Source organism: Sarcophilus harrisii, chromosome 2, assembly GCF_902635505.1.
Source record: "Sarcophilus harrisii chromosome 2, mSarHar1.11, whole genome shotgun sequence".
In the NCBI taxonomy this organism is placed as follows: Eukaryota; Metazoa; Chordata; class Mammalia; order Dasyuromorphia; family Dasyuridae; genus Sarcophilus; species Sarcophilus harrisii.
In genome coordinates this window covers 608,531,318-608,548,990 of record NC_045427.1, presented here as the reverse complement: position 1 = coordinate 608,548,990, position 17,673 = coordinate 608,531,318, and the positions used below count along the sequence as shown (strand labels likewise).

General features: G+C 42.8%; 1 protein-coding gene across 1 annotated transcript in view; it reads right to left on the bottom strand.

The window, feature by feature from the left end:
- KCNMA1 (potassium calcium-activated channel subfamily M alpha 1) overlaps positions 1-15,956 on the bottom strand; it is an 887,197-nt gene extending 871,241 nt beyond the window's left edge. The window contains 2 exon segments of the mRNA XM_031949466.1: positions 15,500-15,577; positions 15,579-15,956. Of these exon segments, the coding sequence (XP_031805326.1) occupies positions 15,500-15,577; positions 15,579-15,854 (354 nt within the window). The 5' untranslated portion in view covers positions 15,855-15,956.
- Positions 15,957-17,673: the final 1,717 nt, after the last annotated feature.

Here is a 17,673-nt window from a genome sequence, read left to right as displayed (position 1 = left end):
ACTCTTGTGGGTGCGGTTGTAGACAATCTCTGGAGGTTAGACCAGCTGCTTCTGAGAGTGTAGGTAAATGGGTACTGTTCACAAACTCTCTAGAACTTTATCACCATTGTTCTCAGTTATTGTACTCTACCCCATTAAAGAGCCATATTTTGGTGAGACTGTCCTTTAAGCATCATTTGCAAAGCACTTTAGAGATCTACTAATACCTCAAGACCTTCAAGACAAACTCTTCTTAGTTCTCAGTTCAGGAAATGTTCCTCTCCCAGTTCTTGGGACATCCAACCACATATGGCAAAAATTACTATTAATAACTTCAGTGCATATTTCTCCCATTTGAGTTAGTCCGTAAAGACACATATTCCAGAGTTTCAACATCAAAACTTGATATGTGATTGAAAAAAAAATCAATACAAAAGTCATATACAAGCAACCTATTTCTGCTGCAGATGCCGCTTCATTTTTTTTGAAATGGCATGTGTGAAGGCTTCCCCAATAGGGCCTATCAACTCTACTTTGCAATTTTTAAATATGCAACTTCATCAAATTCCTTCAGTTTTCTCCATTCCCATGTAACCCTCTCAAGAATGTATTCTTCCTGATTTCCCATAAAACTCTGATCCCCATGATCCCTTGGCTTCTGAGCCTATGGTGAGGGTCTTGTGGCCAACCATGCACGATCATTTGCTACTAGTTTTGGGCTAAATCTCCAACAAAGAGAGTGGAGAGAATTCTCAATGTGAAGACCTGAGTTAGAATCCCACATCTGCTAACTTATCCTGTGTATGACTTTGAGAAATTACTTAACTGCTCCAGGCCTGTTTCCTCATCTATAAAATGAGGAGAGTGTACCAGTTGACCCGAAAGGTCTCTTTGAGTTCTAAATCAATGATCAGCTGACAAGTTCCACTATACCACCCATCCCCAAGAGTGAAATCATTCTGCCTGTGGGACCAGTCCCTCTCTCCCCATGGAAATAGCAAGTTGGGGGGATGACTAATAAAGAAAACATCCCCAGATCTTTCTTCAGTATCTCTCTCCTTGGAGGTGAGTTTATTCTGTATATTTTATTCATTCAAAGGTGAAAGGGATAAAAAGGAATCCATCCAATTATATATTTATTCAGCCTTTACCTCCCAGGAGATAGAATCTTTTCTCTTTGTCTTACCAACCTTTCCCCATCCCACCACCCCACCACCCCACATTTGTTTTCTTTCTTCTTCCCTTTTAATGCAGCTGAGAGATGGGATGAATAGAACAATTATTCTACAGAAGCCCAGAGGTGGGCGGCAAGGAAAGGAAAAGTTGAGTGAGGAGATCAGTGGCAGTGCAGTAAGATGCACAGAGAGAACTCAGAGTCACACCCAGCCTCTCTTCCCCTTCATTTGGACTGATGCCCCCAATACCCTGAGCCATCCTTTTAGACTCAGGCATTTTAATAAGATGTAAAAGCCTGAGTATGAATATTTAGCTCAGATCTTGAGGTAGCTAGTTCTTGACAAGACCTAGCATCAAGCAGACACAAAATAGGTCTTCGGAAGGCAGAAAGCACAGTCCATACAGCTCAACCCACATCTTTACTAAGTACCTCCTAATCAAGGTTTCTTTAGGGGTATGAGTGTCTGTGTGTGTGTCTGGACTGATGCCCCCCAATACCCTGAGTCATCCTCTTAGACTTAGGCATTTTAATAAGATGCTAAGGCCTGAATATGGATATTTAGCCCAGGTCTTGAGGTAGCTAATTCTTGACAAGACCTAGCACTAAGCAGACACAAAATAGGTCTTTGGAAGGCAGAAACCACAGTCCATACAGCTCAACCAGTACCTTTATTAAGCACCTCCTAATTAAGGATTCTTTAGGGTGTGTGTGTGTGTTAGGCCCCTTATAATGAAAGGGATAGAGTATCAAACCTGAAGCCAGAAAAAATAAGAATTCAAATGCAATCTCAGATATTTAAAGTGACTCTGAAAAAAACATTTAAATTTTTGTCTGTCAATTCCCTCATTTGTAAAATGGGACTAATAGTGTCCTCTACCTTCCAGAGGAATTAGGATAAAGTGAAATAATATTTTAAAGTATTTTAAACAAAAATGGACAAAAAACCATTATCTATCCCTTCTGAAAAGGCTGAGTATAGACTGGTTGTTTTCCAAGGTTATGGAGAAAGTAACAAGAGAAACCTTTTCCTCTCTCAGAGAAGGCAGAAGTTTACTGAAGAAATAACAAATATATATACATGCATATTAACATACATTTACATACATACACATAAGAAAAATTACAAATTATAGATGGATTTGTTTATATAAAAACAACATAAATTAATGTCACTTAAAGTTTCCACAAAGCATGTTAACCAAATGTCACCCATTTTCGAGCTCTTCTTAGTTGATTACCTAACCAGAAACTTTTCATTCATTAGGACTTAGTCTGTATTGCTCCATAGGATGGAACTAGGAACCATGGGTGGAAGTTACTAGGAGACAGATTTTGGCACAATAGTATAAAAACCAGCAGCTAGCATTATCCAACAAGGGAACAGGCTGGCTCAGGAGGTAGTAAGCCCCCTGTAACTTCAATCATTCAAAGAGAGGGAGGTTAACCATCTGTCAGGAATGGTGTAGGAGAAATTTTCATTCTGGGTGGGTGGGAGATTAGACCAAATGACTCGTGAGGTCTCTTCGAATGTTAATATGTAGGATTCTAGGTAACTCTGAATCTGCTTAATTTTGCGTTTAGCCCCGTGCGTGTTTGCTTGGCTAGAAATCTCCAAAGTCTATATGAAAGACACATGTTACCTTCACCTCTGGGGTTAAAGGATACCCAGGTAAGGGAATTGTGGGAGGGGAGGCTGTTCTTTGAAGAGGGGAAGAACATGTCCAAGCTACAAGTATCAGAAGAGCTCATCTAAATTCTGAACCCCCAAACTATCTGAGCATAGACTTTGCCATTTATGTAAATTATATGCAAAAACATATGCAAATGTATACCATTCACGGAACTATTTCAAACAATTGGATATGGTCCTAAAACTGAATTTATGGGAGGCTGCTGCTGACAAGTTTCTTTTTCTAAAGAGGATGCAAGACCCAATCTGGAAGCTAACAACCATATAGGAAAACTGTTATCTAATTTGAGACTTTATGTCTTAACTAAAGATCCAATTTCCTTTAAAATTCAATTCAATAAACAGTCATTAAGCACTAGGCACTCTGCTAGGTGGTAGGGATAGAAAAATAAAAATGAAACGGTCCGAGCTCTCAAAGAGCTTACATTCTACTGGAAAAGGGAAATCAGAGTGGGACATAACACGTATGCACATTTTTGTAACACTCTCCAGAATTTCAACGACCTGCTAAGTAGCTAACAGTTCACTACATCTTGCTGTCCCCAGATGTCCAAACTTTACATCTTCCAGCCATGTTACCATGTACATATTCTACTTTATTTCCTACCTTTTGCCTTACCACCTACTCTAGGAAGAACAATCACATCAGAACATTGCTTCTGGCAAAGAATCATTATTCTACCGCCTTTGATTCTTCTTCATTTTTCCCTGCCCTTTATATATTGTCTCCCCAGATGGAAGTTTCTCAATGGCAGGAATTGAATCTCTTTTATACTTACATCCCCAGTGCCTGGAACATAGTAAACACTAAATAAATGGGGTTTTATTCATTAATTCATTCCTTCATTCCTGACCTGAGAGGATCACTTCTTGATCTTTGGGCTAAGATCAAAGATTTAGACTTTATCTTGATGATTTCCCTCAGTTTCAATTAGTATTCTTTCCTCCTACCCATAACCAAATAAAAATATCTTTATGATTATAAACTAAAACTGATCACTGCTGAGTTTCTACAAAACTACAAAACAAACTTTTTTGATGAAAGTTTCTAAGGAAAACTCTATTTCCATTATCAGGAATTTTTCCTGAATGTTATAATTCCCATTATTTACAGGATAGACAGGCATGAATGGGTTATAGACAGTATCATTGGAGAGAATATTCACATTGATAAAATCATAGATGTATTTGCTTCAGGAAGAATAGAAGAGAAAGGAGAAAATACTTTAAAAGGAAGCCTCTGTTATCAAAAATTCCAAAGGAATTATCAATCTTCATTAGTGAAAAGAACTTCCACACCAAGAGTTCTTCATTTCTATGAAATTAGAGGTTGAGGAAAGCAAAGGGCAAGAGGCAAAAAGAAAAAAATGAAAAAAACAAAGCAACCTGAAAGAGAATAAACTGGGTCATTTAGGAACCTCTAGAAGGTCCTAGCGCCTTATCCAAGAAAAGTCCCATCTGAAAATGAGAAACCCTATCAAGAAGAAAAATAAACAAACAGTACAAAGAATGTCTAATAAATTAGATACTTCAGATAATTTCACTTTTGGCCCCATAAAGAACATATTGGTCAATCGGGTAATTAGATTACATTTCCAAATGGACTATTAGATATAAGGTCCCAAAGACAATCAGGAAATAATGTGGAAAACAAAATAAATACAATCCTAAGGGAAGCTCAGTTGGAAGTTGCCATTTTCCTTTCCTTCAACTATTCTATACTGCTCATCTGAACCAGTAACTTGCTTGTGGCTGAGATTCATTCTCTATGAATCTGTATCTTCAAATCTTGATTACCCAAACCTTATTAAGGGGACCAGGATAAGAAGGGTACCATGTACTCACTAACCAACTTAAACTTCCAGGTTCCACATAAGAATGCTTTAATCTTCCTTTAAGATAGATCTAGATAGATAGATAGATAAATGGTTAGATAGATAGATAGATAGATGGATGGATGGATGGATGATGTAGATGGATAGATTGATAGATAAATAGATGGATGTAGATGGATAGGTAGACAGATAGATACAAATATGTATATAGATGGATAGATAGTCAAACAGATAGAAATGGATGAATGGCTGTTGATAGATAGATAGACAGATAGATAGATAAGTAGATAATTTATGTTCTAAGACTTATGCTAAGCACTTAGGATACAAGTACAAAAAAACAAGAGAGTTCTTGCGCTCAAGGAATTTACCTTCCAGTGAGGGAAGAGAACATGTAAAGGGATGCTAGAAAGCAGAAGGAAAAGACCATGGGGAAGAAACGGATGCTTCAGGTGGTGGAAGTTTCTCTCAGGGTAGAGATGGTCAGAGAAGAGAGCTACGCTGTGGAAAGAATGGAGAGGATGCACAGAGTTATCCCAGCATCCACAGAGATCCCATTTCAACCATTCCGTAACAGATTCTGATTGTTATATCTCTTTCCATGGTCACTTTTGCTTCACTCTGTTTAATCAGGAACAACTTGTGGTCTCTCCCTTATCTTTTCAACAGAATAATCTTGAAACAAAGCTATCAAGCTTGTTAGAAATATCACTGGGGATCCTTCTGCTACTAATCCTTGGGGGATGGGGCAGAGCCTAATATCTGCCACATGTCTCTAATTCTTACCGCAAGTGGATTCCCCTGGTATGAAACCTGCATTCTGAGCAAACCATGCTATACCTTGTATATCTGTGGGGAAGGGTGGCCCATAGCCTACCAGATAGTGTTAGCCATATAAAAAGCCCCTTATAATTAACACAAAAGATATATGTATTCTCTGTCTCTCTGTGTGTCTCTCTGTCTCTCTCTCTGTGTGTCTCTGTCTCTCTTTCTTATCTGTCTCTTTCACACACAATACACACATATGCACATGTACCCATAGACATAAGCACACATGCATTTACATGCACACACACAAACTCCTCTGATATTGAAAATTAACTATTTCTGGTGCATCATGATAAATTAAATTGCATTTGGAAATGTTCTGCTGAGTTTCGTTCCAAGTTTAAACCATTTATGTCGTTCCCTTTTGAGCAATAAACAAGAGGAAATGCACCTAAATCCCACATCCAGCATTCAGGCTAATCTCTGGGAGGAATGTCTTGAAGTGAAAAGGAACTGGTGCAATCATGATCCTAGGCTAACTTGATGCTACGGAGGGGATCCCTGAAGGTGCCTTTTGGTCAGAAGCTGCAGCCTCCAAAGCCCCCTCCGCATTTTGGGAAAGTCCCATCCAGACCCCTCTGGAAAAATCTGACTGGAAGCTTCAAGCTTGCTAGCTTCAAACATTCCAGAGGGAGTTGTCAGAAGCTGGCTTCCTGTAGCATTACCACGAGCCTTTAATTTTGCAAAAAAAGTGGTTTGGCTGGGTTGCCATGCCGGTCATATGAAAGCCTTACCCTGTGTAGCCCGACCGAATGGCGCTAGGGAGGGAAACCATACCTCAATGGATAACGCACAGACAGATACCCCTTACATATCAGGAGCTTCTCCCTGGCACTGACTGCCCAACTCCAGGAAGAAGTCATAATTTGATGCTTTCTCTCTCTCTCTATCTGCCTGATTCCAAGGCACCGGGCTTAGTTGCCAACCTATACCAAAGTCCTAATTATCCAGGGAGCACCGATTAGGTAAGACAAGGTTCAAAAACCTGTCCAGTGACTTCCTTAACAAAACTTCCTTCTTTGTCCTCCCTTCTCCATTTTTCAGCTGAAGCAGTCTGCATGCTCATGTTTAAACTTAAAAGAGTCACTTCTGTCTCTGAAGAACCTAGCTAAGGCAGAGGGGAAATGGATGAGATAACTTCTCGAGAGTTTTCCAAGTCACTGACTTTGAGGACCCTTTCTTTCCACTTCCTGGGCCTTGCTCCCAGCGGACCAAGGCTTTTCTACCACTAAGTGTGCCAGGCTAAATTTCCTTCTCAATATACTCATTATAATAAATACGGACACACATACACACACACAAACACAAATATACATACATATATGGGCTCCTACAATATCAAAATATTTAAAAGTGAAATGATTCAGTTAGATGGTACAAAAAATAGAGTCCTGGAGTCAGGAGAATCTGAGTTCAAACCTAATCTCAGACACTTAATACTTATTAGCTGTGTGACTGAGCAAGTCACTTAACCTCAATTTACCTCACACAAAAAAGGGGGAAAAAAGTTGAATGAGTAGTGATTCTGGAATCAAAAGACTTGGATTCATATTCCATCTTGATGATCATTACAACCTGTGTGAACAAAGGCAACTCATTTCATTAGCCTGACCTGAGTTTTCCATATCTGTCAAATGAGGGAGCTATACCAGATAGTTTTTTTTTTTCATCTCTAGATCTATGATCCTAACATAGTGGGATAGTCCCTTTAAGGAGGATTGGCAGAAGGCCATGGACAAGCGAACCATAGGGCAGGAAAGCCATATCCCTGGATTGCCAATCTGCAAAAATATTGATATGTCCATTGCTATCCTCCCATCCAAATTCAGGCAACTGAGATACACAAGCCCCACCAAAAAAAGATAGAAAAGAGAGAGAGGAGAAAAAAAGAGAAAGAAAGAAACACAGAGAAAGACAGAGAGAGGAGGGAGGGGCAGAGGGAAAAAAGGGGGAGAGAGAGAGAGAGAGGGAGAGAGAGAGAGAGAGAGAGAGAGAAAGAAACTTAAATAAGCTTGGAATTTGCTTTCTACTCAATGCAGAGTAGCAGTCATTTCACAGACTCACTGCAGGAAGAAGCAACTTCACTTTACCTCTGGCCACACCTACCCATGGAGAAGAATTCTCTGCAGAATCCCGAAGGTCAGCTCACTATATCAACCCCAATGTCATCCTCCCAGGAGTTCAGGAGCTGTGAGGTTATCCGGGAAGGAGCAGTTTGCTGTTGATTTTCAGAATGGCCCAGCCACTCTGGAGAAGTGAGACTTGTGAGCATCCTCTAGCCAGTGACTAGAAGAAACCCAGAGAATGCCATCTGGGGCCTACTTTGTATGGCAAAGGCTCAGGGTCCTCATCCCCCTAGTGGTTCTATGTTTTTATACCCATCAGTTTGATAAAAAATAAAAATGCAAAATGCATGGGGTTTTCCTGAGAACCATGAAGATGTACACTACGGCCTGTGTGCCTTATCTCCCTCACCTCATCCTCTAATAATCTCTGTCTCTCTCTCCAAAACACAACTTTGGTCCCACCTCCTCCAGGAGCTCTCTCCTTAGCCTCTAAATCAGAGCTGATCTCTTCCTCTTGAAATTAATGGTCTAAATGCTCTTTAATTATATTTTTGCTCTCTGTGACCCAGTACAAATTAAGCATGAGGGCAGAGACTGTCAATATATTCCCCACACCTGGCACAGTGCCTGGCACATTGTAGGTGCTTAGTAAATGTTGACTGCCTGGCTACCCCATCAAAGGTTCCAGAATTCCCAGGCTTCCTGATTCCTGTTTGCCTTTACAATCTGCCTGGAGGTAAAAAGATGATGGACTGTCCTTCTCTAAGGCATTTTTATAAAACTTTTTTTTTTATTTTCAAAACACATGTATAGATAGTTCTCAACATTCACTCTGGCAAAACCTTGTGTTCCAAAATTTTTCTCCTCCCTTTCCCCCAACTCCCTTCCCTAGATGGCAAGTAATCCAATATGTGTTAAACATGTACAGTTCTTCTATACATCTTTCCAGAATTATCATGATGCACAAGAAAAATCAGAAAATGAGAAAGAAAACAAAATGCAAGCAAACAACAAAAAAGTGAAAATACTGTGCTGTGATCCACTCTCAGTCATGATATTCTCTCCTTGGGTACAGATGGTTCTCTCCAAAAGAAGACCATTGGAATTGGTCTAAGGCATTTTTTAAAAAGGGATTGCTAAAGGCTAGAGAGGGAAGCATTTGGTCAATGTAATATAATGTAGGATCCTATTTTAGGCATGATGAATACACAGAAGTCACTGTCTGCCTTCAGGAAGCTTGCAGTCAAGGGAGAGGCCATGGTTTCGGATCACTGCCCATTGGCACTAAGTTTAACCCCCTGTAGCCAGTCTCCACTAAGAGGGTTTCAACCTTATCTCCCAAGAGGTTTAGTTCCAAAAACAAAAAAAAAGTATTCTACACATGGGATCAATTGGTTACTTTGAGGAATTCTTGGTATATCTCTGGGCTTGGGGAAAACAGAGATGTCCCCCTTCAACTTACATAAGAGTGATTTCATCAGATTTTTAGAAGGGAAAAGGGTGATGCAAAGGGGAAAAGTGATCTGAAAAAATGTTTTTGTGTTTACTCCTCCTATTCTTATTATTTCCTTTCCCTACCACTCTTTATCCAAATCCTTTAACAATCACCTCAAATTGGGGCTTTCCTATATTGGGGCCTTACCTGACCTTCAGTAGCATGATGTAGACTCCCCCAAAAAAGTGAATTAGAAGCACTCCTTAGAGTCTAATTTGGGTTCTGCCAATAACTGTGAGTCCTTAGAAGTAATTTAATTTTACTAAGCCTCAGTTTCCTTATCTGTAAAATGGAAATATCCTAAAAGCTAGGAAGTCATAATTCTAATAAAAATAAAATAGGAATAATGATATCTACACTACCCATGTCACAGGATTGCTGTAAGAGTTGAATAAGAGACTGTGCACAAAGTATTTTCTAACTGCAAAGTAATAAATAAATATAACTATTACTATTCAAAAATACTTACCAAATACTGATTTGGTGTCTAACATTTGACTAAGTTGTAGGGGAGATGAAATATAATAGAAAGAGCCTGAATTTCAGAGAGGTTAGCTGACAAAATCAGTTCTTTTAATTCCAAGTCCATTATTCTTTCTATTATATCTATGGTTTCTACTTCGTGAGGGTTTGCTGTGATGGCGCAACTGAAATAGTTTTTAATTTAAAAAGTAAAAGAAATAATTTTCAAGTTTAATTTTTTTAAATTTTAATTAAAAAATAAAATTATTTAATGATGCCTTAAGCAATACATAGTTGCAGAATAACATGAGTAGTGTAGTAAATATACTTTCTTATTGAAAAGGCTTCACAGAACAGAAAAATCTGGGACCCGCTACATTATACCAGACCACTTCTCAATTGGAAAAATGAGTGCTGGAGGCAAAAATGGAAGAAAGGGTGGCAACTTCAGGGTTCCTACAGGAAAAAAGAACAATTTATAGATGGAAACTGAGGTCCAGAAATAACTTGTCCAAGGTCATACAACTATTAAGTATGAAATCACCAAGTATTAAGTATCAGAGAGATTTGAACTCCTTTGATTGGAACAACAGGAATCCTTTCACTGTCCAAGGCAGTCTTGGGTTTGAGGCTGTTCCCTGACACCAAGAACTCCAACTGAAAGGAAGAAATTGTTGTGAATCCTACTCATTGAATCCAGCTGTTCCTATGTCCCCAAAAAATGAACTTTGAGACTGAAATAAAATTTAATTCCACATGTATTTATTAAACATCCAGTATGGACAAGACATTATATTAAATGTATATTTCTGCACAGATGAAAAGAAACAAAGAGGAAGCTGGGCCCACCTCTAGAAGGAATGTCAATTGGAGCCCCCCAGCTCCTAGGAGTTCTCCTAAGTTCCTCCTGATGCGGAATTTGGTTAAATAGAAGAGTCTGAAGGTAGGTGGATAACATTAAGAATTTGGCCCCAAAACAAGCTTCCTGAAGGATCTGGAATCTGCTGTTCTGTGGTTCCAGATTTGCATGCTGATTGAATGTGTCAGTTCCAGACTTTGGTGCTGTTTGCTGTAATGTGATCCTATATTTCTATTAGTCATGGGCCTGATGAAGGAACAGTGTTGTTTTCCAACATGACCATGGAGATGCTACCTCGATAATGCATTACAGACAATTCTTGATCGACACTAAATATTTGGCAAGGTCAGGGGCTAAAACTAGAAGCTCTTCTGTGTCTGTGCCCAGCCAGAGAAGGATATTAAACAAACCCCACAATCTGTTCACAGTATCAACAAGTGGAAAGTGCTTATGCTCACCTGACCATAGCTCAAGTAAAAATCTTTACTGCCTGGGAACAGCCACATAGAAGATTAAAGTAGTTCAAAACTGATATTTCCACATATGGTTCAATTCCCAAAAGTAAGGTGCAGAGAAATGAAATATATATGCATATATATATATATATATATATATATATATAGCTACTAATTTTCCCCAGAGTTTTGTCAACTCCATTTACTTTCTTGACTCCAAAGTATAACTCACTCCTCTCTCCAAAAAAAACCTAATACATAGCCAAATAATAGGGTACACAGCATAGCTTCAGGGGAGATCATCTGAAAGATTCACTCCAAATCCTTAGAAAGAAAATGTGTCTCTTGGGGAAGGACATTATTTCTTTAAAAAACAGATGAAGCCTTTTTTAAAAAATCCACAGAAAGTTAAGGTGATATTTGTTGAGAAACAAAGTTGTACATAGACAAAAAATATTTGAATTGCCTAAGTAAGACAGAAAGAAAAAATAATTTGGTTACAAATGACCAGAATTTGCACCTTATGCCTTGAAGAGCCACTTTTAGAAGCCCTTCAAATCTGCAAAAGGAAGAGTCCATTTTTCCATTCAGTCAATAACCATTTATTAAGCATCTATTGTATCAGAGTGCGGGAGAGATGCACAGTTTAGATAAGACCCAGACCTTGTTACCTTCTCCAGACTCCTCATATAGTAGCAGCAGAATGAAATGCAAAAACTGATAGCTGTCATAAATAACATTAGAGGGTCAACTCATCAGAAAACTACAAACCAAAAATAATATGGGTTCCGGGGGGAAAGATCATTAGCACCAGGAAAATGCAGTGGCACCTGTGTTAGGCTTTAAGGGATTCAGCAGGAAAAGAAAGAAAGGAAAGAATACAACCTACATTTAGGAAGTAGCCAAAAAAGAAGAGAATAGAAAGAAAGACAACTGCAGAAAAGAGCAAGGGAGCAGAGTAGTCCAGTTTGGGTTGGCTGTAGAATGCATCGAAGGCAAACCGTAGCATCCTCAGATCCAGATATCTTCTGAAAATCTTAGTACTGAATAAGGAAGGATATAAGAGCACTCAGAAAGTCTTGAGCAGAAAGAGAATGCTGAGATTTATTTTCAAGTCTAAAGCTACTATTTTGAGCTCACTTTTAACCAAGTGTATTCCTTAAGAAGAATGAGTTGTAACTACCCAATATTTGGACAATGAGAAGATAGAAGAACAAAGAACGTTGTATGCATTGTAAAAGAAAGTACTAACATCCTATAAAAGACAAGGAACCACTTTTAAAACTTACTTTGATGCTATATATTGCTTCAGGGGCTGAAATGGGCTGGATTCAAAAGTTCAATTTGACAAATCACAGGGGCTACTAGAAGGTCCTAGGCAAGATTTTTTAAGAATGTCTAACAGAAACAAAAGTAACCCATGACCACTATCTGAATTTGGTACCTTTTTTTTTTTCCCAGCCAGCTCTGTAATTGTCCTTCCTACCAATTCTATTCCATGTAGAAACTCCCAGAACCAGAAAGAGATGTTATATTAAGTCAGCTATTAAATATAGCCAGCTATTAAAGGTTCTTTTACATGGTAATTCTCAATACCGAACAAAAAACACCTGATAGAATCTGCTTTCCTGATCCTATTTTGGGAAGCACTTCTTCCCTTGAAATTTCTGCCCATTACTTAATTTACAAGAATTGCATTAGTGTCTTCTATCTTATAGGATGTAAATAATATAGAAAACATGTCTTTAAAACCAACAACAGTAATAACAAGAAAAACAAAACCTATTTCATAATTTAAAAGATGTTTGCTAATGATCAAAATGTCTTGGACTCTATAAAGAGATGTCATTTACCAAATCATTCATTCTACAACAGAAGCATATATCCAAGGAGACAGTGCTGGATCTCTAGTCAGGAATATCTGAGTTTTATTTACTAGCTGTGTGACTCTGGTTAAGCCACTTAGTATCTCAGCCTCAGTTTCTTAATTGATAAAACTGCGTATAATTATAGGAACTGAACCATGGGATTGTTTGGGAGTCAAACTAGATAATGAAAATAAAGTATTTTAGGAAATCCTTAAATGTCATCTATCATCATCATCGCTATCATTATTTTCTGAGATAGTCTTTTTTCCTCACCCTTAAAGGGCAATCCCCAAATCTTCCTGAAGGATAAAAAGCTAACAGAGCTGATGATTCTTTAAGAAGGTGGAAAAGGATGTAAGAATAAGTGAAATCTATGGAAAAATCTATCTATTGACAGGGGGTGGCTTTACTTTTTCAAATTCTAGGGTTGGAAATGTAAGAAAGTTGATATCAGGCCCATATTCAAGGACTTTCCACTGCTAAAGTGCCTCTTATACTACTGAAGGGCCACAATTTCTCTTCAATTTTAACCTTTTCCCCAAAATAAGAAACCTGTAAAAAATGAAAGACTAACTCTAGAACAATCTCATCAGGAAGCATTTTCAGCCAAAGGGAAGTTGAGAGGAGAGAGTCAGACAGAAATGATGACCTTTATTTTTCCCTCTTATTTCCAATACACCAGTATTTTCCAAAACAAAAACGTACTGCCGCTAAACACAGCTGAACATCACCACCCCACACAATGTATAATTAATGTGTGAGAGAGAGATAGAGAGGTAGAAAAGGAGAGATGGGGAAGAGAGGAAGGGAGGTGTGAGAGAGAGAGAATGAGAGAGAGAGAGAGAGAGAGAGAGAGAGAGAGAGAGAGAGAGAGAGAGAGAGAGAGAGAAAGTGTTTCAACATCTTTTCTCTGAGCTCACTGTTGAAAACCCTAAGATGCCCTATTCAGAAACTGCTCCAGCCGCTACAAGTTGTTCCCTATGAAGAAGTTTAGAATCTACTTAGATTAACTTTGTTGCAGGAACTGTGGAGATTGAGGGCATAGACCTATGTGTTTGTGATACTTTTGAGGACTCACACACACACACACACACACACACACACACACACCCAAAACACCTTGAATTTCTGATTTAAGACTTGTTCTTTCCTTCCCCCCAAAGAGAGCAATACTCAAACAACCTTCTGGATCCTCCCCACCCCACATAACCTAATCACCTTTTTTTTTCTTTTCTGTTTTTTTTTCCTAGTTATTTTCCTGCTAGAGTTTCTATCCTTCCAGCATCGAGAGGTGACATTGGATGGGGGGAAGGAGGGGAAGGAGAAGAGGGGAAGGAAAAGGCCAAGGAACGCAGTATGGAGACAGGCCAGGGAAGCAGGCAGCCTAGCAACCATACATCGAAAGGTGTGTGTGTGTGTGTGTGTGTGTGTGTGTGTGTGTGTGTGTGTAAGTATTCCTATGCTAGGAATAACAATTGTTATTCAACAATTATTTCAAAAACGTCAAGAGAAAAGCTCTTCGTGCTGTCTGCTTCTGCCCGCCCTGGCTGCCTCTCACAACCAACCCTGACCTTCCCGGCTCCCAAGTTCTTTGACCCCAAGCAGTGATGGGACCGCAAAGAGTTAGGGACCCTCTCCGAGAGTAAAGGGCGACAGAAGAATTAGTTAGATGGAGGGCCATTAAAGGGTATCCTCAGGATGGGGAGGGTGTAGAGAGTAGAAACAGGTGACTAATTAGATTGAGAATCTGACATTGCACCGCCTTCCCTCATCTTTCCCCCTCCCAAGACACCGTAAGCCCCAGTAACCGGCGGGGTTCTTCCCCTTCTTGTCCTCTCCTGTTTTCTTGCGACAACCGAGACACCCGTAAACAATCCGGGTGAGTGGTGTGGTATCCCCTTCGCCCCCTTGAGCTTCTCGCTGCCTCTCCGACCCAGCTGTCTGGGGTCATGTTCTTCCTCCGAGCCTCCACCTCTCCCGTCCTAATGGTGGATTTTCCCTCCCTGTCACCCCGCTCGGATCTCATTTTTCCAAGCAATTCCCAGAGCCAGATCTTGTGGCTTTCCCCCTCTGTTCCTGAAGCCCGTAAAACATGCTTCCTTCCTTTCGCGGGTGCTGCGAGCATGCGACTCTCTCTATCCAACTGTGGCGAATCGAGGAGCGCTCTCCCCCCAAGCCTGCCAGGGAAAAGCCCCGGGAGAGAGGGTACTACCCGTGGCTGCCGCGAGTGACCCCACAATAAACAAGTGCACCGGGAGAACAGACCTCTTCCTACAGGCAGGCAGCCCAAACCCGCCGCACTGGGGGGTGGAGGGGATTTCTGAGTCCTGGAGAGCGCACGCCGAAGGCAAAGATAGCAGAAGCGGCTTCCTAGCCACGCTCTAAATTCTACCCAGTAAAAAGCCCAGGAACCCCAAAAGAGAAGGGGGATAGAGAGGAGGAGAGGAAGAAATTGCAGAGGGAAAGGAATGAGAAGAGAAGGGAAGAAGGAAAAAAGCAGAAAAAAGCAAACGTGGGGGGATGGAAGAGAACTGAGGAAAAGCTAAAGAAAAAGGGCATAAGGCAAAGGAGTGAAAAAGAGAGAAGAGCAAAGGGCGAGAGAAGGGAGAAGAGAGAAGAGGAGGGAAGCGAGAGGTAAAGAGAAGCAGGTGCCCGAGAGGGAAGAGCAGATGAAGAAGGAGGGAAGGAAGAAGACCTGAGCAGGGGAGACTGGGCAGAGACAGGGCGACTCGGGCGAGGGGGTCGCTCCGCAGCCGGTGGGCTGGGGGAGCGGGGGGCGCGTTACCTTGCTCTTGCCCCCGCAGTGGCAACAGACGGTCCACAGGTACTTGAGCGTCCGCCAGAGCAAGATGATGAAGAGGCCCCGAAAAAAAAGTCACCATGGAGGAGGCCAGGAAAGCCCACCACATGCGCTGGCCGCGGCTGTCGCACGGCACCTCCATGGTCACCGGGATGATAAGCGCATCCATCTTGGGCTCGTGGACCGAGGAAGAGGACGAGGAGGAGGAGGAAGAGGAAGAAGAAGAGGAGGAGGACGCGTCTAGGCTGAGATGGTTCGCGTGGATATTGCTACTCATTCTAAGACTGCTGCCGCCTCCGCCGCCGCCGCCGCCGCCGCCGCCGCCGCCACCATTTGCCATAACTAGCAATGGGCAGGAGGCGCAGGGGCTCCGGGGAGCTCCTCCCGCCGCCAGCGCCACCCCAAACACCCATCAACAGCCATATTGCTATTGCTGCTGCTGCTGGGGGGTGGCGGCAGGGGGGGGGGGGAGGGGGCGGGGGAGGGGCGCTCGGGGGGGGGGAGGGGGGACAAGCAGCAGCAGGCGGGAGGCAGCAAGCGGGCAGGGTGGTTGGCGGCCGCCTGGGAGCGGCTAGTGCGGCCGGGCTGGGGTTCTCTCTCTCCTGTCCGGCCGCCCGGCCGCCCGAAGGGAGATAGAGCGTACCGGGTCAGGCCCCCGGCCCCGGGTTAGCTCGCGCGCACCTTAGGGTGGGGGCCCCCCGCCCCTGTGCGCCCCTGGCCCAGCGAGGGTGGCTACAGCCCCGCCGCCGCCCGCGTTCCTGCTCCGAGGCTAGGCTGGAGGGTCCCGCAGCCCCGGGCCGGCCTCTGCGCGGCTGCGTTCCCGCCGGCCCTCCGGGCCCCGGCTGCCCCTGCGCTCCGGCCGCCCGAATGCCTCGCCCCCTCGCCTCCTGCCTCCTGCCTCTCGCAGCTAATGAGCTGTTGTTATTATTATTAGTCTCGAACTTGTTAATAATATATAATCAGCCCCCCTCCTCCTCTTTCTCCTCCCTCCTCCTCCCTTATTGCCCTCCCCCAGGGCCCAGCCCCCGCCTCCCCTGCCGCCGCTGCCGCCTCCTCCTCCCCCTCTCTGGGGCTCTTCTCGCCCCTCGGTTCTTGCTTCTCGCCTCTCTTCTGGTCCCTCGCCCAGCAGGCAGCAGCCGCTGCGGCGGGTTCAGTACATGCTCCGCTTCTCGCCTTTCTGCGACGCTGCTGCCACGGCTGCCTCCTAGGCCATCCTCCCGGGGGTCCCTTGGGGTCGCCGCCGCCGCGACTCCTCTTCCTCTTCTTGGGCTTCCTCCTCCAACTCCGCCGCAGCCGGTGCCTCCTGGGCTCACGCTTGGCACCTTGTCGGCCGCTCTCCTTCTCCTCCTCCTCCTCTTCTTCCTCCTCCTCCGCCCGCCACCCCAGGGCAGCAACAGCACCTGAGCGGGCGGCCCGACTGAGGAGGGAGAGGGAAGGAGCAGAGGGGAGGAGGCACTTCAGCCGAGCTGGGTGGGGGACCCAGCTGGTCTGTCCCTTCCACCTGAGACCCCTGAGTACCAATTAAGCCGACAACGGAACCCAGTCTCACATAGGGGCCCGGGGCTACAAGTCTCTCTCCAAGGTGCTGCGCCCCCACCCCACTGCGGCCCCGGGGCCATCCGAACCAAGTACCGTGGGACAAGGTAGGGAGAGGGAGAAGGAAAAAAAAAAAATAAATAAACTGGGGCGAAATATTATAGCATCCTTAAGCTCTGGAGTAAAGAAAACCGAAAGAACGATCCCCCCCCCCCCTTCCCCAATTCCAGTTATACAGTTCAGGCAACAGAGCGAGAGATGTGTCCCCCTCCTCCACCCCAGAGCTAGCATTCCCTCCATATATACACACACTAACTACTCTTTAGCACTAGGAGTCAAGATAGGGACTGAGCTCCACGGTCTGAAGCTAGTGTGAAAGGTTGAAGAGACCGACTGAGGGAGGGAAACCAGAGGCAACATCAACTGGTTTTCTGGGCCTTTCTTTCCCCTCATTAAATGACTCAGAGAAGGGAAAGAAAGGTGCCTCTCTAGGAAAAGCTAAGGGCTTAGTTTCCTCTCAATAGATACTATTCCCCTAAAAAAAAAAAAAAAAAAAAAAAAAGTAAATTTTTTTTTTTTTTTATGAACTTCTCAACTCACAAAATAGTACAGGACTCAGGTTG